General features: G+C 33.0%; 1 protein-coding gene across 15 annotated transcripts in view; it reads right to left on the bottom strand.

Annotated features, from left to right (window-relative positions):
• NRCAM (neuronal cell adhesion molecule) overlaps positions 1-26,361 on the bottom strand; it is a 302,674-nt gene that overhangs the window by 71,056 nt on the left and 205,257 nt on the right. For 9 of the 15 annotated variants that reach the window (XM_074193908.1, XM_074193918.1, XM_074193907.1 and 6 more), the window contains 6 exons: positions 15,029-15,230; positions 10,776-10,881; positions 7,549-7,745; positions 6,543-6,665; positions 2,184-2,354; positions 1,629-1,685 (listed from right to left, as the gene is read on the bottom strand). In XM_074193908.1, coding sequence (XP_074050009.1) covers positions 1,629-1,685; positions 2,184-2,354; positions 6,543-6,665; positions 7,549-7,745; positions 10,776-10,881; positions 15,029-15,134 — 760 coding nt within the window. In that variant the 5' untranslated portion in view covers positions 15,135-15,230. The remainder of the gene's footprint in view (positions 1-1,628; positions 1,686-2,183; positions 2,355-6,542; positions 6,666-7,548; positions 7,746-10,775; positions 10,882-15,028; positions 15,231-26,361) is intronic. The other 6 variants (XM_074193911.1, XM_074193919.1, XM_074193916.1 and 3 more) reach the window with 2 other exon arrangements.

The raw sequence follows: 26,361 nt of genomic DNA, 5'->3' as shown, positions 1-26,361 counted from the left end.
TTCTATGCCTATAATCCCAGCTACTGAGGAGGCTGAGACTGGTAGATCTTTTAACCTTAGGGTCAGAAATTCTGCACTGCAGATTATTCTCACTGTAGTAGGTTATTGGGTATCCTCACTAAGTTTGACATCATTGTGGTGGTAATGGGCAGGAGGGTTGGCAGTAGGCTAAGGAGAAGCAAACCCATCACAGTTGCATGTAGGGAATGTCAAAGTTCCCATGATGATCAATGGTCAGAAGGAGCCTATGAATAGCCCCAGCATTTCTTGTCTGGTGAAATAGGGAGACCCAAGCTTTCAAAGGTGGGGGAAAAGGGATGAAAGGGAATCACTGAACATTGTAAGAGAATAATCAGAATTTTGCTGATGAGAATTTAGGGATTGTGAGGGGGGATGGATGCCCTTATGTAAACTAAACTCAGGGTATGGGAACGGTGAATCTGTTCTTTAAGGGAGCATAAAGAGATAGCAATCAAATAAATGTTAGACACTTGTCCAGCAAACACATATAACTTGTAACTGAATGTCTATGTTAAATTTCCTCCTTAACAGTTTTAGTTCCTATCCCAACTATTAACAGAAAGCTTATGTTGGACATTTTTTATTGGTTGATAAAACAGGTTTCAAGGGTCAATGTATATAAAATATCATAGGAAAACCAAACTCTTACCTGTTTTAAAACTACAGCATGCCATAAAAATTACATTTATAGGATACAATAGCTGGTTTTCCTTTCAACATTAGCTGCATAATTTCTTTCTTTAAAAACAATTTTATTTAGGGACCACCCAGTGAGGGAGTTCTCTTTATCAAAGCAAAGCAGCACCTATCTTCCTACTTATAGTAGGACTTATATCAGGACTAATAGTTGAAGTGAACTTGCCCAGGGTCCCTTTAATATGTGGTAGAGGAGAGACTTTAACTCAGATTTTTCTGACTTCAGGGCTGACTGTCTATCTACTTATATCATCATGCACTTAATCACTCAATAAGTAATTAAAATTTTATTTACTAAATATGGATATTTATATTTATTCCTGAAAACTACACAAGTCTTTTTATGTCTTGTTTTTGGATTACTTGAACAAAAAGGAATGATTATAATACCATGTTTAATTTAAAAGATCCATAAGTGATTTAAGAAATGCTACTGCCATTTTTATGAAATTAAAATAGATAAAATGAGGGAACTTCAATAATTTTAAAAAGCATCTACCAAAGTATTAGTTGCTGATCTTATTCACTAATAATGCCTAAAGATATTACTGTTACTTTAAACAAGCAGTTAGTCTGAGTAAACATTAATATACCCTTCAACATTTCACTGAACGCATAGGAAAATGTGAGAAGAAGAAAAAAGAACAGAGAAGTTAAATTTAAAAATAATTTCTAGATCATGTGAAATGGTTCTCCAGGTAAACATACGCACTAGAATGGAAGTTTCCACAATGTGAAAAAATATAGATAACATTAAAAGTTTTTTTAGTAACGCAATTTTAAAGGTTTTTATCCACAGAACTACATAAAATTTTTAAAAAAGGCAATCATGGTTATGTAGCTATGGAGGTGGAGTTAGTTTACTAATTTCTACAATGGAGACAAGAGTAGTTATGATCACCATAACTTACCACTGTAAAACTCAGAGTCACTCAAATTAGCAGTTATAGTGTCATTCAATTCATCCACTGAAATAAACAGAATATTATGAAAAATGCACCAAAAATAAGGGGAAGGATTAAAAATACTGGGCAACAAGAGGAAACTGATAACGTCTATATAAGATTGTCAGTTCTAGCAAATAAAAACTGGTTGTAAATTTCACTGTCGTATGGTAACTTTTGACCAATAAAATTATGAACTTAGAACTCATGCCTGAAGAAAACAATTAAAATTCAGGATGTGATAAATCATCCTTTATACATAAAAACAGTACCAAAAACTAAACATTATATAGCATGTTCCTTGATGAAATAATAACAAAAATATACATCATTGTTTATTGTAAAATATAAAAGGTATCCAGGGTAGCTATTGATATTTATAACAATTTATTGGGATACAGAGAAAATTTTTTATTCAATAAATCTATTTAATTCAATATAGGTAGTATATCATATATATTCATCTATATTATACATATTAGTAAAGCTGACAAATATAAATTCAGGAAATTTAATACATACTTGAATGTACTTTTACAGAAATGGGTTGCTTCTGCTGGATGGTCTGAGTATGATTAAATCTTGCATAACAAATATAATCTTCACGAGTATCTTCTGGTAGCACATTAGAAAAATAAAGGTCTCCATTTAGACCTTGGGAAACTCTTTCACTTTGTGGAAGACGCTGAAAAGCTGGGGAAAGGAAGGCCAGAAACTAGATAATCATACCATTTGAAAAATGCCACTTTCAACATTATCAGGTTAACTTTTTAGGCACTTTAAATTTTACTTCATAAATACTAATTTTTCTATTTGCTCTCCCTCCTGGAAAACTTCATTTAAATCCTTTTTTTCTGCCTGTAAGACTTCATAACAAGAGTGGAAGGCTAACAAAATTTACAAAAAAAAAATGAAATTCCAGCAATAAACAGATGGAAATAATTCATTGAGAAGGAAAAACAAAAAGAACACAATGAAGAAAAAGTCAGTACACAGGTCCTAAGACTTTATTATCAGTATATTTAATACCTCACATATTATACACACAGAGACACTTCTGTTTACAATCTTACAATTCTTTGATATTGGTAAATGCAAGTATTCTTCTTTTTTTGGCAGAAAATGAAACTGAGGCTCAAAAGTTAAGTGATTAAATCACATTGACATAGCTAATAAGAAACGTATTAGTGAGAATTTGAATAGAGATTTGCTAACTCCAAGAGGAGGTTTCCTTTGCCTGCATCTCACTGCCTCAATACAATGTGATACAGCAACTCTGAAGGCTCCTTACTCCCAATTGTATAGTAACTTTTTGTGGAAGTTATATTGATGAAATTTCTAAAGGCGTCATGTTTAAAATGAATTCACATAATTGCAGAAAGCCAATTGCAAAGTAGACAAAAGGTTAGGGGGTAACTTAAAAGTACCCCCATAATCCCAAATGGGCTACAATTTTTTTTTAAAATAGAAATGGTAGTAACTCTGATCCTATTTCAATGCTTTATCACTTTATTTCTAACTTTGGTCCAGATGGGGTGTCAAGACACGATCACAATTACAAATGGAGAGGAAGGAAATAAATATTTAATAATATTTCATTTGATTCTTACAAGAACCCTGTTATGAAACATTTTATATTTGAGGAAACTGAGGCATAGTGGTGAGTGAAATGATTTACCCAGAATCACAGTCAATAAGCCTGAGTCTTGATTTCAGGTCTTCTTAAAGTCCAGGTCCTATGCTCTATCCATTGTATCACTGAATCTATTTAAACATAATAACACCAGAGCCTAAAGAGAATGACTAATCAATCATGAGTAAATTCACATATCATATGTTGTAAATGAATCCTCAAATCAATTATGAATCCTAAGTTTCAAGTCAGCATGGATTCCCCTTGAAACATTTCACAGAGAATTTTGTTTTGAAAATTTGTATAAATTTACATATACAATTTTATATAAAGCATTTCAGTTGTCAGGCCCCTAGAACTGACACTTACTGCCTGTGTGACTAGTGTGAATCTTTGTTCAATCAAGTTCAATTCAAGCTGTATTTATTACGAACCTACTAAGTGCATGGTTATAGGCACTAGGGATACAAAGAAAAGACCTAAATTCAGTCACTGTCCTTAAGAATTTTATATTCTGGGGCAGCTAGGTGGCGCATTGGATAGAGCACCGGCCCTGGAGTCAGGAGTACCTGAGTTCAAATCCAACCTCAGACATTTAATAATTACCTAGCTGTGTGGTCTTGGGCAAGCCACTTAACCCCGTTGCCTTGCAACCCCCCAAAAAAACAAACAAACAACAAAAAAAAGAATGTTGTATTCTATTAGTTTCCTCATTAGGATGGAAAGAGAGAGGAGGGGAGGGGAGGGGAGGAGAGGAGAAGAGAGGGGAGGAAGAAAAAAAGAAAGGAAAGAAGAAAAAAGGAGAAGAGGGAGAAAGGAAGGAAGAAAGAGGGAATGATAAAAATAAGAGGGGTAAAAGAAGGAAAAGTGTAGTAAGAGGGATAAAGGGAGAGAAAAAGAGAGACAGAGATAGAGGCACACAGAGACAGAGACACACAGAGACTGAGATAGAAACTAGAAAAGAGAAAGAAGGAGAAATAGAGAAACTTAGAGACAGAGACAGATAGATAGAAATACAGAGACAGAGAAATTATTTCAAAAGTTGAGAGATAAGACTCCTATCTCAAAATTTTAAATTCATTACATAAATGAGTTATTAATATTTTTACTACTGGAAAAGCCTTCATAAGTCTAATTAAGTAGCAGCATCACATAGATACAGTTTGTGTAGTTAGAAGGAGTGTGATATGATGGATGAGTTCTGGGTTTGGAGTGAGGAAGACCAGAAACCAAATGGTGCTTCTGAAACCTGTTAGTTACCTCAGGCAAGTCACTTACTCTCATGGTGTACCAGACATTCGCTAAGACACAAATTGTGGAGAAAAAGATCACCTGTGTTGGCAGAGGGAATTTCATTATCTGGTTACTTACACCAATGAAATCATGCGTCTAAAAACCAAAGCCAAAACCATATCTCACCAGATTGTTGTGAGTCTCAAATGAGATAATGTAAGTAAAGACCTTTGGAATCTTCAAAGTGCTGAATCAGTTTCTTATAGTATTTTTAATATCTAATATGTAAATATCCTTTCTTACCTTCATAGAATGCTCAGATGAATGATTAGAGTCCTTCTACCATGGAAGGGAAAAAATTGGTAGAGAGGCAGTGTCTGATAGAACTTGAGTAATTCTTAGCAAACTGTGGTATATGTATGTCATGGAACACTATTGTTCTATTAGAAACCTGAAGGGACAGGAATTCAGGGAAGCCTGAAGGGATTTGCATGAACTGATGCTGAGTGAGATGAACAGAACCAGAAAAACACTGTACACCCTAACAGCAACATGGGGGTGATGATCAACCTTGATGGACTTACTCATTCCATCAGTGCAACAATCAGGGACAATTTGGGGCTCTCTGCAATGGAGAATACCATCTGTATCCAGAGAAAGAACTGTGGAGTTTGAACAAAGACCAAGGTCTATTACTTTTAATTTAGGAAAAAAACTGATATCTTATTGTCTGATATTGTTATCTCTTATACTTTATGTTTCTTCCTTAAGGATATGATTTCTCTCTCATCACATTCAATTTGGATCAATGTATACCATGGAAACAATGTAAAGACTGGCAAATTGCCTTCTGTGGGGGGAGTGAAATAAGATTAGGCAGAAAATTGTAAAACTCAAAATAAATAAAATCTTAAAAAAAAAAAGAACTTGAGTCGTCAAATCAAAGAATTGGAAGGGAACTCATATATTATTTAGTACAATTTCTTTTTTATTTCTTTTTTTTATTTTTATTTTTTTTGCAAGGCAAACAGGGTTAAGTGGCTTGCCCAAGGCCACACAGCTAGGTAATTATTAAATGTCTGAGACCGGATTTGAACCCAGGTACTCCTGACTCCAGGGCCGATGCTTTATCCACTACGCCACTTAGCTGCCCCTATTTAGTACAATTTCTAGCTGAACTAGAAATCCTAGCGTGATATCCCTGAAAAATGACTATTGAGACCTACAACAATCAAGAATTATGTACTGATTCCTCTTCTGAACATTAGTCAGTGTTAGGGAATCTTTTCTTTACATTGAGCTAAAATCAGCTTCCTTACAACTTTCAACCCTTGCTCCTAAATTCTGCCTTCTGGAGCATAGCAAAATAGATCTAATTCTTCCACCTGACAATCTTTCATATTCAGGAAGACAGCTATCATGTTCCCCTTAATTCTTTCCTTTTCCACACTAAACATCTGTAGTTTCTTCAGTCTCATGGGGTGATTATGAAGCAAGCGATTCGTAAGACCTTAAATCATCCTTGGAGAAATGTGTTATAACATAATTGTTATATTATTAATTAAATTAACAAGATATTATAGATATAAATAAATAAAATAATAAGATATTGTATTCTTGTAAATCTTGTCATCGATACAAGCAAACATTTGATCAATAAAAGCAAGAGTTGATATTCTACTATTTTGTAAAACACAGCATCTGGAGTAAAAGTAGATTCCTTGTTGGCAAATAAAGGAAAGAAAGAGAGAGATGGAGACAGAAATAGAGTCTGAGAGATAGAGAGAAACTAAATGTAATGTTTGCTGATTGATATCTGAGGAAATTTGTCTTTTAGCATGTAGACTTTTTTCTTAATCTTCTTCTTAATCTGCAATAATATGGAACTTATAATATTTTTATAAGCATCAGTTTTCCTCAGGAACTTAATAATAATTTCTTTTAAAAAGTCACAAAAAGGTAGAGCCTCACATTAAAACAACAAAATAACATTTTTAAATCTTCTTACAACTTACAATTGTCCATCCAAAAGATAATAGGTGGTGGTAATCCAAGTGGGGGTCTGCAAGGAAGTACAAGAGACTGCCCTTTCAGAATTGTGATTTGTTCCAGTTTTTCTTTGGTCCACAGGGGAGATCCTAATAAATACAACATCAACTCTTAAGTTAATCCTTTATTGGGAAATTTTTTAAAAAGATAGAGTAAAAGGAAAATGTCTCATAGTCTTAACTATTCTTCTCTACTTAATTTATAAATGTTAACCATTTATACTTATGGAAAGATAGGCTAAACTTAAAGAAAATATGTTTTGAATTTAATTCTATGCAATTAACAAAAAAATCTAAATAGTAATTATTAAAATCCTTATCAGAAAATCTTGGAAATATTTGACACTAATTCCACAGAAAATATCAAATCTCATTATCTGATGCTATTTTATGAAAAACAGGGAATGAGGAAACACATACTATTTTGAAAAAGAGTATGAAAAAGTAAAAATACAAATAGATTTGGTTTATGTTTTCAAATGCCTTATATATATTGAATAAAATTCCACTTTACTTCAGGAAACTTGGTTGTACAGAGGATAACTTAGGAGAAGATGAATAGGTTGATTCTGACAAATAACATTTTCCCTTTTTTAATAATAAACCATCATTTAATGTTATATTGCATTTTTTGATGGGTACATTTTTTCTTAATGCTTAATTAACATTTACTACTATTTTAAAAATATGCATAGGACTAAAAGACACTTTGTGTTGTCAAAAGTCTGAGCTAAAGTTCTTGTTAGAGAAAGCTGGAAGAGAGTGATTTTCATACAATTCAAAGACAGAACCTAAGAGACATTATTATAATTATAATTATAATTATAATTATAATTATTATTATATCTCCCATTTTTGAAGAAGATTCTATTGGTGATTTAAAAACATTCAAAACTTTACAAATGTTGACATCAACAAAAAGAGGAACATCCAAACAGAGAAATAGCAGGTTTGATTTACAAGTTTTACTTACTAGAAGGACGAATTACAATATTATTAGAAATTGCTGCCCCACGTTCATTCCTTGCAGTACACTGATAGACTCCTTCATATGTCTCTGCCTTCCCTTCAATTGTAATGCTGATTACGAGGGTTCCTGAGTTGGGCAGCATTTTTACTAGGGGGTCTTTGTCTATGTCAAAATGAGTCCCATTGCGTGTCCAAGAGAAGCTACCATTAAATAAAAGATATGAGGTTAGAGTATACTAAAGAGTTAGAAAAGCCATATCACTTTTAAAAATTCCTTTTTAATTATATGTGTGTATATATATAATATATAGCAGAATATTTAGATATACATTACATACTTATATGGTAGAATATTTAGATGTACATTACCTATACACAAACAACAAACATAAACCCTAATGGAATATTTAGATATGTGCATCGTGTATATAAATATGTATATATGTATATATATATATATGTGTGTGTGTGTGTTTGCATGTTGTGTTTGTATGTATATGTATGTGTATTTGTGCATGTATATGTGTGTGTGTGTGTATATATATATATATATATATATATATATATATATATATATGATGCTAGTACTTGCATAGATTGTAATTGAGGACAAATTGTCAATATAAAAGAATACAACTTTAGAAAATTATTCATGCATGAAGTGTGTTGGATTTCTGAATGATGACCTAGAACTAAAGTATTGGTTATCCATTTTCAGGTCCATGTCTTTTTTATAACTAACCCCCAATAGAACTCAGTAGAGAAATCAAGCACGAAAATTACCTGTCATTTTTCAAAAGAAAATACAGGAAGCTGGTCTGTCAGTCTTACTATTCCTAGAGCTTCATTAGCATTTTTATTACAGATGCCATTGTTCAGAGGGTTGGTAACCTGTCTGTAAAAATTTGCTCTGAGCTGAAATGTGACATTGAAAGCGTCAGCTGGAACTATGTCTTTTAATTGGTAGGGCAGCTTTAAGTTATGGAAATCCAGCAAATTCCATATAGAGGTTGACTAATAATTTCATTTCTTGCAAGTGAAATCTTGTGATTCTGCACATATATTCTGTAAGTTCTTGATTCCTAACTAATTTAGTAAATTCCACAGGGAGCTATCCAAAAAGTCAAATGAGATTCTGATGATGTCTGTGTACGATGGTTTATTTAAATAACAAATCCACTGCCTTTGCATTCATAACATCATGTAATTCAATACTTTATTTAGAAATATATTTACAACATAGGCATGACAGTGCTGACATAAGAGTATGTTTTTCCAACCCATACTTTTCTTTATTTTTTAACTCTAATCATCTTTCCTCTTTAATATAGAATTAAAGATGGTATTAAAAAATAAAGGTGGCTATAAATCTAATTCACAAAAGCTAGAGAAGAGGATTTTTAAAAATGAAAATCTGAAACAATATAGCCAAGTATATAAATTTGAAGCAAACTATCAATTACAATTTTGAACTGTTAAACCTCCTTTGGACTTTTGGACTTCATCATGTCCTCACAGGCCAGGTGCCTACCCTCCTTTGCCCTCTCCTACTGAGATTTATTTTATGTGTTATCTTCATTTATTAGATTGTAACCTCCTTAAGGACAGGAACTGAGGGTTTTTTTTTTTGATTTGTGTTTTTTTTTCCATATTTGCATCCTTAGTACTTAACATAGTGTCTTTAATAGGTAATATTCACTGATAATAAATATTTACTGGTTGAATGACTGAACAGCAAATCTTTGGTTGGCTTTCTTTATTCAGTATTTTCTATTTCTCTACATACTAAACATGAAATGCATTATAAATTTTTTTGTATGAAATCACACCATGTGAAAATCCCTCTATACCTGCCTCAGATAGATTCTCTTTTCACTTCTACTTCCTGAAATCTCTTGTTTCTTTTAAGACTCAGCCCCACTACCTTACCAAGTCTCTCCAGCTGCTGCTGCCCAACAGTGTTACTCTCAGATCACCTTGCATTGGCTTTGCATATGCTTTGAATACACTTATAAATACACTTGTCCACCCTAATAGAATGCGAGTTCTTTGACTGCATGGATTGCTTTGCCATAGTTTTTGTATCCTAGCATCTTTGTATCTCTAGCATGTTATCTATCTTTCATAAATGTCTTTAATTAATTCCTAATGTGGAGGTGACTCTGGATATGTAATAGTTATGCCATTACAACAAACTCTAGCAACTCTTTCCATTTTTGATAAGATGAAATGAAAGCCTTTTGTCCATGGACCACTGTGATTAAGTTTGAAGAGATTCCTCACCAGGTTGGCCACAGGGTAATGGACTTTTCTGGCAAGAGAAACTTTCAAAGATAATCTACTAAATTAAAGGGTATGGTTCTATGGATTTCAATATCCTACATCATTGAAATTATGGACCTTTGTTATAACTCTTACTATATTACTCTCAGAATGAAGGCATCATGTATTATTTATCTCTATATTTCTACCATCACCTAGAGAAGAGATTAGAATGTAGGCTATGCTAAATAAACATCTGAACTGAATGACTTCGAATTGCTAGTCAACTGGGATGAGGATAAGGTTTGTATGGTGAACAAAGTCTAGATAGAAAATATTTAGAATAACTTGCTTCTTACTTAAGAATGCATATTCATAGAGTTATAGAGCCTAATAATTAGACCTAAAGGGTCTAACACTTAGACCCAAGTCAAAAACTGAGTAGAAATCCCTTCCATAAGATCCAAATTTCCTTAATCCAGTCACCACAGAGCTCTGGAAGAAGTCAATTTTGTTTGGGGACAGCTCAGATTGTTGCAATTTTTTCTTTTCTTCTAGCCTGCATTGTCATAAGTTAATATTATTATTCAAAATATTTAAGTGATGTCTGTGTTAACCCTGGAATCTTGTTTGAGTTTGGAGAACTATTTAGGACTATTTAAAACCAATTCCAGTGTTATCCACTTTCAAAAAAGATAAATAATTTTTAAAAAAGCAATGAACCTAAAGAAAATTTCAGCATTTGAAAATGTTAGTATATTACCTTTGAAAGGCAGAAAAAAACCAGAAAGACTAATTAAATCTTAACCAAGGACAATCTGGACCCTCACATATAGAAACATCCAAGGGTGAAAAGTTTTTAGTCTTAATTTGCTTCAATTTAAATTTATTTTCAATATTAGTTCCTATGCTTGAAAATGTCCTTATTTTCTCTTACATTTTGCAAAAAGTTTTTTAAAGCATACCAACCTGGGAGGTGGTTTTCCTTTTGCTTCACACTGAATTTCAATATTCTCTCGGGGATCAATGATATAATCTTTTGGAGATTGACGAGTGATGGTAGGAGGTTGTACCACTTCATTGTTGAATAGAATAAACAGATATAGAGAATAAATAATTTTTTCAATATATTAATCAGTCATTTTCTCTAGAATACTAAACTTCACAAAATTTATTCAAATATTTTGAATATTTCTTATGAAGACAATATAGCTCTCAATAGGCATTAAATCAAAAATTACCTGGAACTATGGAGTTTACATATATATATATATATGCATATATATGCATATATATATATATATATATATATATCTGTCAGATTCTTGACATGTACATGTTTATTTCCATGCAAAATGTTTAGGAAAATAATAATTAGTAAAAACTGTCAGTCACAAAATAAAGTTTATTTTCTGATGCAACAATGAAAAATTCCTCTGCCTTAGGATTAAATGTTTCAGTAAAAGTCAGGTTGAAGCAAGGTTTCATTATAGATAAGATCAATTCACTAAGTCCATAGCATAGATTAAAGGAAAATGTATTTTAAAATACTAAAACTGAAATATGTTCATGAAGAATTAAAGTAAACAGGATCACACAGCTAATTAAGTATATGAAGTAAAATTTGAACTCAGGACTTCCTGACTCCAAATCCAGGGCTCTATCCACTGCACCATCTAGCTAATCCTTCACTAGTCAATTCCCCTTTAAAATATTATCTTTTCTCAGTTCTTATCTTGATTTAAATTTCTGGTACATTTAACACTGTTGGTCCTCTCATTCTTCTTAAAAGAATGGCTTCTATAACACTAAAGTTTCTTGGATTTTCTATTCCTTTTCTAGCTTTTGCATCAGTAAAATGCACTTGTCTCTGCCACTATAAAAAGTCAGTGGTGTAGAAAACTGAATAGCTGCTACCTGGGTTGTGGATTTTGATTACTGGAAACTACACAGATGAATCTTCATAAAGTACTTTTATATCTTGATATCCAAAAGATGAATCTTTGCTGCAACAGGTAGTGAAAAGCAAATTCAATTCAGAAGATTTTGGTTAGATTCTCTCTTTTTTTCTCCTAATGTCTAGGAATTTTTCCATGAAGTTACATCAGATGTAAATAAAATCCACACAAGTAAGCATAAGTATCACTTTAGAAAAAGTTAAAAAAAGGTGTTCTTAAAAGGCTATTAGGAGACATAATTTTCCTGGTAAAATGTACAAAATACTAAATCTTCTTTGTAGTCTATGAATACAGTAGTTAGCCACAGCAAACACACACACACACACACACACACAGAGAAAAGAAAACAAAAAACCCCACATATTTCACAAATAACTACAGTCATGAAATTTGTTTTTTACAACTTATGAATTCAGCATTACAAAGTTATTGATTCTACTTGCACATTGTCCACCAGATAAAAAAGAAACTTACAATTTTCAAGTTCTTTTTCCCCCATCAGTATCGGCAGGTGAGTAGACAAAAAAGGATTAAAGAAAATCTGTTGTTAGTAAAAAGCAAAGCTAGAACCTTAGAGATGAAAGGAGCAAATTCCAGTCCTAAGTTTGATCCCTCAAACATTATATAAGAGAGTGATCCAGTGCTGTTCCAAGAGGCAGGAATTTGAATTAATTGAATGCATTATACTATTGCTGTAACTCTCCATATAACCAAGTAAAAGAACAAAAGAAATGCTTGAGGCAAAACTGAGTCTTCTGGTGACCCAAGAAACTAATTCTATTCTATACATGTTGCACTGGACAAGTAATTACTTTCAATTTGAAAAATCGCTGAAAACTACAATTAATCTGAATTGTCACATACTGCGCTGTCTGTCTCTGATCCTATTATCACAGACACCACTATGCACATGGTGTCATCATCATCAGTGCTACCACCAAACAATGTGACAAATGCTGCTGAGGATCCCTTTGGCTGCAGTCTGATATTAGATCAAAAAGGCCAGACCAGTAATGCATCTTACCAGGGTTTTTCTATCTGGTGGGTTGATCATTAAATCCGTATTTTGTCTTTTCAGAACATAAAAAAAAACCCGATTACTTTGGAAGCTCTGCTATAAAGTAAGATTTTAGGCAAAGGTCAAAACTCAGTGAGAAAGAGCTTGATTTTACATTATTCAAGGGAAGATTTTTAAGTTGACTCTTTCTCTCCCTTTCATTTTACCAACTTTCTGGTTATCTCTTCTTTTTACCAGTGACTACTCTAAAGAAAAGAACAAGATTTGTTAGAAGTGGACAAAGGACTACGAAGCCAGGAAGCAATTAAAATGATGCAAAATTCTGATCAATCTTCATTGCTACCTGTTATTAGGGATTACAAAGGTTGGGATAGAAGTCTTGGGTTTATCTGTGATTTTCTTTCATAGCAAATATGCTTCTCCATTAACAAAGATAATTGAGTTAGCTGCAGGTAACTATTTCCCTCGGATTGTGAACAGTTAGATTGAGAGGAAGACTTTTAGCACTAGACAGAACAAAAAACATTTTTTGAGGATATTTCTATCCTCTTTAAGTTTCAGCATGTGCTTAACTAGGAGCCACATATTGCCATCTCAGTAGAGATTAGCAGTAATTCATTGGGGGGGGGGGAGAAACAGAAATTAAAGTCATGTGATTAAAAATGAATGTGGACTTAAAAGGAATTGAAAATAAGGAGGGGAAAATGATTTTGAATTGCAATTTGGATTCTAGTGTTGAGAAAAAGGGGTGAGGTACAAGCCAAGCAGACTCCTGGAAGCCCACATATTGGTATTTTTACTGTTGGTAGCAGCCTCTGTGACAGAAAATGATTGGAACAATTTAAAAAGCCTTAAGAAAATGCTATCTTTCCTTCACCTTGAAAACACTGCCAAACAGATGTTCCATTCAAGAAGTTAATGGCTTTAAGAAGGTCATGCAGATTAAGGATAAGGCATAAATCAATATGTTAGATTTATAATTGTCCAGCTCCTGAATATTCCATTTTCCATTTCAAGAAAGGTACCAAGCTATAACCTGGAACCTTTTATAGAGGTGACACATAACAGAGAGAATATACCTAGGTCTGGATTAGTATTAGTGAGAAAAATGAATCCTATGAAGTGATTATACTATTCAAAGTATAATTATATGTAAAATAAGGCAATTGGTTTCAGCCAATAGAAATATGCAATAAAAATTTGCATAATTGGACTACTTCACAGGATTTATTATTTGCACTAATCACAACCTAGTTATATAGCCCATAATTCCCTTATCTGGAAAAAGTAGATATAATAAAGTCACCATCATTTGCTCCCTTTTGCCCAGGATTCTCACAAATATCTAATCTTATTTTTAGTTTCCAACTTTCTCTAATTAAATTCTTCATTAAAGATGACTAATTCATACAACTTCATAAACAGTACATTTCTTAGTTCTAGAATCACCTTAAAACAACCTCTCTTTAAGTTTTTTTTTCTTGTTATAAGATAATGGGGTTAAGTGACTTGCCCAAGCTGTGACTTAACACAGCTAGTAAGAAGAGTCTGAGGCTGAATTTGAACTTAGGGTTCTCCTGACTTCAGGGTCAGTACTCTAGCCACTGTGCCACCCAGCTGCCCCTCATTTGAAATTCTTAAACCATTGCCTTAGTCCCCTTTTTAGGTACAGAGGAGAAACGAGTTGGCCAAAAACCACACCATTTCCTTGCTACAACATTGCCAGCACGGGAAGGGATAGGAAGCAGAAAAGGTTGATGGCATCTTAGCCAGACTCCAAAGAGGTAGAAGTAGGAGAATCAATGGAGCAATACCACCCACTACTTCTCAGGCCAAGGACACCCATTCTCAACACTCCTTCCCCATAAGAAAGTCATGCAAAATATGATTTGGAGAAGATTTCTACAATTTTCTGCCGATTTCTACAACATTATTCCCTTAATAAAAGGACCAGAATTTAAAAATGACTTGGACCAAGCTGTATTAATTAATCCAATATTTTGTTCAATTCACAAGACAAAGAAACTAGAGATAGTTGGATGAAAATTTTTTTGAAATTATATCATTTTTTGCATCAATTGGTGTGCCTAGTCCTTCTAGTGTTTACTATGTGCTCAAGGAAAGGACAAATTCATTTTGATTTTTACTTTTCCATGGGATACAGATCTTTACTCCACACATTTCAGAGGGACCGCAGGGGATGTTCTGACTTTCCAGCCTCCAAGTTTTAAAACATTAATACTTACGATCAAGAGGGACTTCCAGAGCAGTCATCACCTGGCACAGGAAGAGAATCAAAGGAGCTCGGGGTACAGATAAGCTCTTCTTTTGGGGCATGATTTTAAGCCGCATTAGGTTAATACCTGCTGAGACAGGCAAACTGAATTTCCTTTCCTTGTTGTCACAATAGATTCGTGGGTGATGCTTAAATAAGTGTCATGCAAGGGACTGGAAGAGAAGGATAAAAGACTAATGATAATAAATAAATTAATATGATGGAAATCAGCAGTGGAATTTCAAGGTTCAAAATATAATTTTTAAAGCAACTTCTGTGTATTTAAGCTTTGAATGAAAGTCTTAAAAAAGGCCTCAGTTTACGTAGTTTATTGTATCCATCTGAGCAACACAAAATTTCTAATCTTTATCGTGATTGTTTCATTAAAAGACTTTGCATTCCAAGTGCCTAGGGATGCTCTTGTGTGTTTTCTGTTTGGTTCAGAAAGCCCTAGGACTAAAGAAGGGGAAACTATGTGGGGGGCAGAGAACAAGACAACCCATCTCCAGACTCTAGACATATTCACTGGCTGTTGCCCATAACTGGATTACTCTTCCTCCTCATCCCATATTCTATCTTCCCTGGCTCCATTTGAGATTCAGCTAAAAATCTCACCTTCTATAAAAAGCTTTTCCTGAATTCTTTTATTGCTAATGCTATCACTCCACTGATTATCTCCAGTTTATCTAATCTACAATTTGGTTGTGTTTGTTTTCACTTTGTCTCTTCCTTTATATGGATGGGCTCCTTGAAAAGAGGGAATGTTTTTTTGCCTTTCTTTGTAGCCCAGTGCTTAATACAGTTTACTCCCTAGTTAAATACTCAAAATTTCCCTCAAAATAGAAAAATTTTGATTCAAAGTTTGCAGGTAAAACGGTTTTTGAGTTTTTGATTTATACAAAAGAAATTAAAAACATAAAAACTATACTATACATAAAGATACTTTTCAGCTGCATTTTGACTTAGAAAACTACAAATTAACATTCTCATTACTTAAATATTTACCTATGAATCACATTCAGGCTATGTTTGTCATCTCTGATCTATTTCAACACCTTCTTCACCTTAACAGATGGGTATTAAGGAACCTGACAAATACTTAAAATATGTTTAATTGAATTAATAAAGGAGAGATCAGTGGAAGTCAGAGTGTGCAGGATGTCCTTAAAGGATGATCTGACTTAGAACTGGAAAATACCTTTAGAGGTGATCTTGTTCAATTTGTTCATTTTACAAATGAGGAAACAGACCCAGAGAAATGAAAATGATTTGAACCTATGATACTTGCCTCTAAATTCAGTGCTTTCCCCACCCCTCCTACACCAGGCTACTTTTTTCAAGGTCCTACACCCTGAAGAACAGGGAGGATTTGGTTAGATGATGTATGTAAGTGAAATAACATACAAACTAGCTATTACATTTTGAGTGAATTGATTTGACTAATCTTTAGTCAGTCACTAAGCTGTTTGACTGAACAGACATCAATTCTATCAAATTAGTTGAAATATTCTGTGTGTATGAGGACAAACATAGCATATATATATATATATATATATATGTATGTATATGTATACAACAAAATATACCGTTACCTAGATTTGCATTGTTGGCACAACTCCTGGTTTTCCCTGGATTTCTTCAAGTTATAGCTCACCTTTTACAGAAAACCATCCTGATTTTCCCTACTTCTAGACTTCCCTTTGCTGATTATCTCTAATTTATCTTGTATGTATTTTCTTTTTATGTAATTGTTTATGTGTTGTCTCCCCACTACCAGACCAAGACTGCTATATCACTTAATTCTAAACAAAGACACAAAGTGGACAATGGCAAGGGAAAACACCCATAAGCAACCTCCAACTTTTGCCTAACGAACTTCTCTCATGTATTTTATGAAATATCTAGTGAATTTGCTTTTTTTTTTCCTTTGGGATAGCCCAGAGTAACTTCATTATGGAAAATAAGCATGGAATAGTATCAATGATATTGCCAAACTATATCAAAGTCATCCTACATGTTAGTAGGGTCAAACTACATCTAAACTCCTTGCACATCTACAGTTTTCCCTCTTACATCATGACTTTCCCCATCAGAGTTTTGATATATCACGAATCAGTATATTAAATTATATGAGAATTTTTGGAGCTACAACCAAATATTTAACCCAAATTTTACAATAAGGGGTGCAAACACCCATAAAGGAAAAAGAAAAAAAAATCTACTTCTTCTCTGGTATTCCAGTACTCTGGAAAGGCAAAAATTTTTACCTGTATTTTTCAAATCTCAGGGATATCACACCTCTAAACCCTGTGATATGGAAGGAATAACTGTGTATTGCTTGATCTGATTGATGCAGATAACTCCTAATTTTCCCACTGAACTGGTGATTCTGAATTCATGTATAAACTTCAAGGGGGAAGGAGGAGGAGATTAACCACAGCATAAATTACCTATCTCTGCAGTTTTACTTAGAAGTTACACTGGCTGTGAACATAGCATGCATGTTCAAAAAAAGCAAAACAGATCGAACAGCAGAAAAAATAAATGGCGTGTTGGTTGCTATTTTTAGTTCCTGCTGAGGGTAGCACTCTTGTTTAAGTGCTTAAGATCTAAAAGAGGTGCTAAAATTATAAAGTTTATAGACTTTTCTGAATTTCTCATATTAAATTATATCAACATTAAAATTCCATACTGATATATACAATACATGCATAAACACACGTGCGCATGTGCAACAACATTAAAGTTTATTGAATTTTTAACTTTCCTTAACACATTCTCCTCTCCATCTTTTATAATTGAGAAAATAATATAGTAACCTACTATAGATTTCTTTTAAATTCAATAAATATGGAATAAGATGAATGAAGAAAATAGGCAATTTAAAAAAGTCTTAGAAAGTTAACAAATTTGTAATCTCTCAAATAAACCCCCAAGTAGAAATCCTAAAAACCAAAAAAGAAAAGAACACATTTTAATTTTAAGAAAATGACGGTTAGTTCAATAAGTGTAATGTATTGGATTAGAGATTGATATGTTTTAAATCTATGAAAAAAAAGTGATAAATGCAGAGTGTTAGTGCTAAAAAGGTCATTCAGTCCAAGACCCTCATTTTTATTAATCAAGAAACCAAGGTCAAGAGAGATTAAACGATTCGCCTGAGGTCATGCAACTCATTAGTGCTTCCCCCATTAAATTCTTGACTCTTAGTCTTAATATCAAACTGTTCTAAAAAACAAAAATCTAAAAATTATAGTCTGAAATTTAAGATAAGGCTTACTCACACTGTGGCAGATTGTAAATTCCCACAATGATAGATTAAATGAACAAAGATGAGGGGAGGTCTCTCAGTAGTATCATATTAGCTGCACCATTAGTCATGAAGTGGATTCTATTTGTATGCAAACAGAAAGCAAATGTTCAACTCTATCCTCTGTCTCTTACAGATCACGTGAAAAACCATCTACATCCTATGCATCTGTACCATTTTTCAGGCTAACAGGGTGATATCTGTGGATAGAATTAAGTCCTAAACAGTTAATCATAATGAAAAACCAATACAGCATAGTAATCAGTAGGAATGAGGATTCTTATCACTCTCACAATGAAAAATTATTATTTTTATGCACATATATATTTATTTATTCAATAATATTTATGGAAATGTCTTTTCCTACTCCTTGGGAATAATCTGTCTTGTTCTTCACCTTGAAAAATAATGTGTATCTGCATTTAAGTAAAATTAGTTTCAATAAATCATATTAAATTATTTTTTAAATAACAAAAATGAGTTAATGTGAGTTCTGTTCAAAAGAACAATTTGCCTCATAAGTTAATGTTAAAAATAACATGAGACATAATACAATATATGATTTTTAATAAATCACTTGCCAAAAGATATGGGTAACATTAAAGTCAAAATATTTATTTGAATAAAACAAATTAAAGGAAAATTGTTAATATATAAAATAAAAGCCTCATAGAATAAAAGTAGACTTCAATAAACCTTACTGAATAATAGTAATCCTAAGAAAAAGAGCAAAAGATTATTGTAGGAAAAATAAAATACTTGATATTTATTTCATTTTTAATCTTTTAAGTTTTATGTTTATTTATAGATATAGAGTTTTTATCTATTTATATCATATAGAAATTCTGAGGGGAAGGAGAGTCTTTTCTATTAACAAAGAACCCCATAACACCTATCTCAACCACAAAATAAATGTCTTACTATATTGTTTATGTATTTTAAGATAAAGCATGCCTCTTTAAACAAAGGCATCATCACCTATTTCAACTGCCAAAGAAACAGACTCATTAAAAAAAACCAACTATCCATGTTTACTCTTGGATAAAACTTTCACCAGATTATTCTTAAATACTTAATTTCCCCAATTAGAAAGTAATATTTTACTTACCATCTCTTCTAAAGCAAAAATGATCACTCTTTAAAAATACATCTGATTTATTACTTCTGTTCATCTAATTCATTTGTGGCTAACAGTAAGGGCTACAAAATAATGTAATATGATCTATTTACTCTCTAAGCTGATAAATATTCTTATGCGATAGCCTGTCCTATTGACACACTCATTACTTCTATGACGACCCATCAGTGGGTGGCATGAATGAATGATGACTATTCACATAGTGAATGGTGTTAGAAGTCTTATTCAGCAATTGAATTTTCATGGAATAACTTAGTTTATATATTTAAAATTTTAAACATGAAAATATCAAATCCCTTATTATTGTTGAGCTAATCAATCATAAATTTTGTGACTTGTACAGGACAACATGGAAGGTGAGAAATAATTAGAAAATGTAACATAATTAACAAAAATGAAGAAAGTCATATCCATAACTTGTAGAACAAACCTAAAAAATGTAACTGGTATTATCTGAATTAAATTAAGGTAATTTTTTAAATAATAAGAATTTTTGAGGAATTAAGACATTTGATTCTAGATTCATACTAGAGCAACTATCCACTGGAACCTCCACAGAACATTTTCTTCAAGGTCCCTGGCAGTTACTCTTATAGTTTCATGTAACACTAAAAAATGATTCTTTGGGTATGAAGGGGCGATTTCCAGGGATTGTTTGGTCACAAAGAGCAGATGTGCCCTATATGCTGAGAAGTCTGTTTGGACACTCTTTCTCCCCAACCCTTCCCTTCACCCTCTCCTGTCTATCTCTTTCTTCATTTCTCTAACTCAGCCTTTTGCCTAATAAACAAAAGGATTTAATGATTTTAATCTTTGATGTAAAAAAAGGGAAATCTTAGTCTAGAAAAATTTATGAAAAACTTCAAAAGAGTTGCAAAACTAGGTCAATATCTATGCAAGATTCATTTTAAAGAAATTTTAGACTCAATGATATGAGAGGAGTTTCTGACATAGGAATGAGTAATAGAATTTTTTTATTGGATCTGTGACTTCTGTATAGGAAGAGCCCAGTGAAAAAATTCCCTTTACTAATGTAGATTTGTTGGTGCCCTGCAATTTTATAATTAAGAAAATAATGTAGTAGCAATAAGTCACAGGGCCAATATGTGTCAAAGGAGATAGAAATTTTTTAAAAAGAGATTTAATAAATTGTAACATATTTCTCTCTGGAAGTCAACTCTTCCCACACATATTTCTTCCTTGACATGGTGATCTCAACAAATGAAATTTTCTTTAATAAGATGACAACTGATTTGAAATCCTTAAGAATACAAGTGGGATGTTGTAAATAACATTCCTTAGGGAGATGATTAACACTACTTGAATTGTTGGTAGGGATGTAGTCCTAAGAGGTGACCATTTTTTTAAAAAGACTGCTTCTTTCCCCTTTCTCCCAGCATCCACTATCTCAATTCTTTTGTCTACTCTTAATGTTGATGGTTATTGGGTTCATCTTCAGGTTCAAGCGATTTGAATCAGAGAGTAAACAATGGAAGTCTTAGGACAAGAGATAGATAGTTCTTGTTCAAACAATTTCTGTTCATTTTTTCCCCCCGTTTTTCAAATATTGGTGACTAGTCAAAATGAATTGGAAGGAAGTGTGGTGTGGTAGACAGTGACTGATTGACTTGGAGTCAGAATGCCTATGAGACTAGCTAACTCTGTAAAATATAGGAAGTCTTTTCTGAAAAATCATAGACCTAGACCTTGAAGGAAATTTAGAAGTCATTCAATTCAACATTCCTCACTTTACAGATGAGGAAATATGAGATTTAATAACTTGCCCAAATCACAAACCAGTAATCATCAGAGGACAAATTTGAATTCAGATCCTTTAACGACAGAATACTCTTTCTGGGACTAAAATCTAAATCTCAGTTTCTTTAAGAGGAGACAATACATACACTTTTTACCTCAGTGAGTTTTTGTAAAGTGTTTTGCACATTTTAAAATACCATGGAAATAGGAATTCTAACTAGGGTTGCAAGACAACCAATTATAGAATCTTTCATAAAATACCAAGACAAGCACCAAGACCAAACCAAAAATCACTAGCTGAAAATGGGAAAATGATCTATGGAAAAATCCAAACTATGAAAAAAATATCAGGCAACACTATACCAAATAATTGGTTTTCCTGGGGTTTTGTTTCCACTGAATTGCCTTTTTATTTTCTTACAGAATATCTCTTATTGTAAATTTTTTCAATACCTCATACAGACCCAAACAAATTCACAATTCAATCCCTTGTAATGAATCATTATTGAAAACATTTTAAGCAAAAATAGAGTAAAAACAGTGATTGGGACGGATAGTACATACAGCCTTATATTTGTTTGCAATTTGTTAAAAGAAAGGAAGGGTATGTGCTTTAATAAACTAGTCCTATCTCTGACAGTACTGCCTATAACCCTGGGCAAGTCCCAATCTCTCAATGCCTTGGACAACTATAATAATAATAATAATAGTTACAGTGAGTCAGACAATGTGCTAAACACTTTACAAATGTTATTTCCTTCAATCTTGCTTGACCTCTCTGAGGCAGGACATTGAAGAGAAGATGCCTAGTTCTTTGGCTAAAGATATTTCCTTTCTGGGAAAACTTACAACAATAAATCCCAGGACTAGAATAAGAAAAAAAAGACATTAGCAATTCCAAGTCTTTTTTTTTTCTTTCTTTTCTTTTTAATTGAACCGGTCTAGTTTTGGGTTAGGATGGCTACAGCTTCCTTGTGGACATAACAAGTGGTTTTTAATATATCACATGGATTTATATGTCTGAAAAAAGGAAAGACATCTGGTGATTCTATCTGACTGCTAGCAAACTGGATTAAATTGAAAAATGAGGTTGGCGGAGTCCAGCTAAGCACCGTCTTTAGCATTCCTTCTTGATGATTTCCCTTGTGGTAGAAAATAAAACCTAAGAGCAGAAATAAGGATTTGGTGCTTCTAGAGAGAACTGCTGTAGGACAAAGAATACCATGATCTTAGAATAAAGATGAGATTCTGATTTATGGCCCCCTCTACTTCTAAGCACTAGTAGTCAAATATTAGACTTGATCTCTGAGTGAATGAAGCCTTAGCTTCTATTCAATCTCCTGTAAAACAATTCATTGGGGAAATAAAAAATATGGAAGAGAAAGCTAAAGCAAAGGGCAATCTTGATTATTCCCCATTCAACTTACTTAATCCACTCTATGAAGTAGAAACTAAATTAAATCAATTGGCTAATTTCTAAAATGAAAAATGGAAGTTACTCCAAAGTTCAAATCTGAGAAATGGAAACTCTTCAATTACTGTATGAACTTAGTCTTTTACATTAGCTTCTGACAGCCAGGGAGGTTCTGTGAATTCCATACAGAGGGTAAGGGGAATGAATGGGAATGATGATTAAATTATTCAACAGAAAAAAACATGTTATGGGGTCTGACTTTTCTAAATGTTATCCTTATATTTAGCATCATAGGGAAAATATAATGAAACAGACTACCTCTAGATAGCATATATTTTTAATTTTTAAAACAAATTTTTTAATAATAATTTTAATTTCATTTGTCATTTGAGGGTTATTTTTCCTATTAAAATACTATCTTATTATTATCAGAATCTCTTTGGAAAATCCATGAGAAACCAGGGATATATATATATATATATATATATATATATATATATATATATATATATATATATATTCCTTTTTAAAAAAAACAACAGAATTCCAATAACCAAAATAGATTTCATCATATCATGGCTAAGAATCAGGATTCACAACCTTTCAGAGTTCAAATCTGGTCTTAAACAATTAATAGATGTGTGACTATCAGAAAGTCACAACCCTTTTGCATTTGTGAAATAAGCTGGAGAAGGAAATGATAAACTACTCCAATATCTCTGCCAAGAAAATCTTAAATAGGATCACAAAAATTTAGAAAAGAATAAAATGGCCCCAAAACATAGATGTATGTGTATGAATGAGAATACAGGGAGAGAGTGACAGGAGTTTTTAATCAAGGTCATGAAAGTTAATGCCCAGAGGCAATGTTTTAGTTCCCTCTTCTTGACTTTACATTCTAAAGGCAAAGCATAAGTCCATTATCTGTTTACCTACTGACCCTCAGCACTGGATATGTGTGTGTGTGTGTGTGACCTTTTTCTCCCCAATCACTTGTTTTGTTTATACAAAGAGGGGTGTCACCCTAATCACCTTAATTAAATGTATTTCTATTTAATGGAGTATTGAAATCTAGAAAACACAAAGTATTTTTTGTTAAGGTCCACATGGGGCCAACCCAGGAGAGAAAACATTAAGTGTTGTCTTTTCAAGTCACTGTCAGAGCAGGAGAGGGTGGATCACAAATTAAAGTGCTAGAATTCCACTCCAGTCTCAGTTTTGTAGTTTCAGGTGCCACCTGACTCTTCAAAATCCCGCATGAGGTTTTCTTGGCAGAGATACTAGGGTGGTTTGTCATTTTGTTCTCCAAGTCACTTTACAAATGAGGAAGCTGAAGAAAATAGGGTTATGTGACTTGCCCAGGGTCACACAGTATCTGAGGCCAGATTTGAACTCAACCAGGTAAGTCTTTCTAATTCCTAGTCCAGAATCCACTATATTAGTGAACTATCCTTAAATAACCTAAGACTATTTTATGTCAACCTCAAATTGCAGTTGCTGCTGATTGGCATTATCTTCCAGGTCTATATATTTAGGGAAAAGGAGAAGGAGAAGAAGAAAAAAGAAAAGGAGGAGGAGGAGGAGAAGCAGAAAAAAAGCAGAAGAAGAAGAAGAAGAAGAAGAAGAAGAAGAAGAAGAAGAAGAAAGAAGTAGAAGCAGAAGTAGAACAAAAAGAACAAAAAGAAAAAGAAAAAAGAAGCAGAAGTAGAAGAAAAAGAAGAAGGAAGCAGCAGCAGCAGCAGAAGAAGAAACAGAAGCAGAAGGAAGAAGCAGAAGCAGAAACAGAAGAAGGAGGAGAGGAGGAGGAGGAGAAGAGAAGAACAATAAAGGAAAAAAGTAAAATAGAAGATGAGGTTGCATTGAGTTTGGTAGGGTAATGTGAAAGGGGGAATATAATTCTATTTAGTTAAATATTTATATCTAGTTTAATTCTTCTTTTTAGAGATGAGGAATTTCAGGCTCAGGAAAGATACCTAAGGCATTTCTTATAGGAAAAGTCAGAATCCATGTTAAACCTGTCATCTGACTTCAAATTCAAAACTCATTCTCCTGCACCAAGTTGCCTCCTGATTATTCCTACAGGATTTTCATTATGACTGTTATTATCATAAACTCCATTTGGGCCTGTCTAGTTAAATTAATTACATTTACTATATGTACTAGAAAATAATAAAAACTGAAAGTTTTAAAAGACATAATATAGACTTTATTAAAAAAGGAAGAGTTGCTTTCTATTCCAATAGAACTGGTGGCTCAGTAGATTGAGCTCTAGGCCTGGAATCAGGGAGACCTATGTTTAAATCTGGACTCAGACACTTTCTAGTTGGGTGACCCTGGGAAAGTCATATAATCTCTGTTTGCCTTAATCCACTGGAGAAGGAAATGGCAAACCACTCCAGAACTATTTTCTTGAAGGAAACCTCATGGACAGTATACTCCACAGGTTGATAAAAAGTTTTGTTGATTAGAGTTACTAAGTCCTTCAAATCTGATTATCTTTATGACATTGGTATTAAAATTATTTTCTTCTTTGCATAAATTCATAAAAGTTTTCCCAGGTTTTTGTGAAACCATGCCATCTATTATTTCTTATAGCACAACAGTATTCAGTCATTCTCCACTTAATGGACATCTTCATAGAAAGCACTATATTTCCCAAATTTGCTTAGAGTTAGATCTATTAACATGGACAACGAGTTTTATATATGTTGATTCTTTAGGTTAAGTGGGTTTTAATTTTTATTAATATTGTATAAGTTCTTCTTCTTTAGAAAAAGTAACCACATGACTCAGGAGTCACCTTTCCAGGCCACCGAATAAATCATGGTCCAAGAATATGGAATAAATCCATAGCCTAAAACTATGTTTCTCAAAATTCTACACAACCATATTTTTGAAGGAATTCCCTGCCCATAGGAAAGTCATTGTGAATACCCATTATATATTTAAAAAAAAACTCTAACCAAAATGAAAAGAATTCACCTAAATTCAATGTTACAGATTTAGAAGGGGAAAGGACTTTAGACACCAGTTAATACAACCTTCCTCTCTTCCCACTCTCCATTTTACATATAAGGAAACTGAGGTTTAGAGAACCTAAGCCATTAATCCAAGATCACAGAGGTAGTAAGTAGCAGACTCAATATTTGAGCCAAGTATTTGAATTCTCATCCAGGACCCATTTCACTTTATTACACTATGCCTCCAAGTGAATAATGAATAATAAATGACTTTATGAGACAGCTTGATTTCTTCTGAGAATTTCAAAGTGAATTAGTTTATGAAGCTGAGACTATTGTGACAAAAATAAATATAGTAAAAGGAGGTTAGTATTGAACTTTTATGGGACATTTGTCATTTTCTTGTATAAACAATTTTATTGTCACTTGGAAGAACTGTTTTTTTGAAGTTTTCCATGCTTCATTATACTTTCTTTCTGCCACATTAAAAGGTATCATTTTACACCTAACTTAACTTCAAATTCAAATTTATCTATAACTTCATCTTTTCATCTTTTAGTAATGGAAGGTGAAAATGCTGCCCACGTAAGTCAGATTGGGTGTATCAGTTGTATTAGGCTTTTTGTTCTTTTCTCCATCAAAAGTCACTCTTCCCTCTCCTTGATTCCACATAATTTGTCAGTCACTGAGCTATTAAAATTAGAAATGCTAAGTTAGATTTTGA

Source organism: Macrotis lagotis, chromosome 7 (genome assembly GCF_037893015.1).
Source record: "Macrotis lagotis isolate mMagLag1 chromosome 7, bilby.v1.9.chrom.fasta, whole genome shotgun sequence".
In the NCBI taxonomy this organism is placed as follows: Eukaryota; Metazoa; Chordata; class Mammalia; order Peramelemorphia; family Peramelidae; genus Macrotis; species Macrotis lagotis.
The sequence above is the reverse complement of the archived record's forward strand: the minus strand, read 5'-3'. Positions and strand labels throughout refer to the sequence as shown.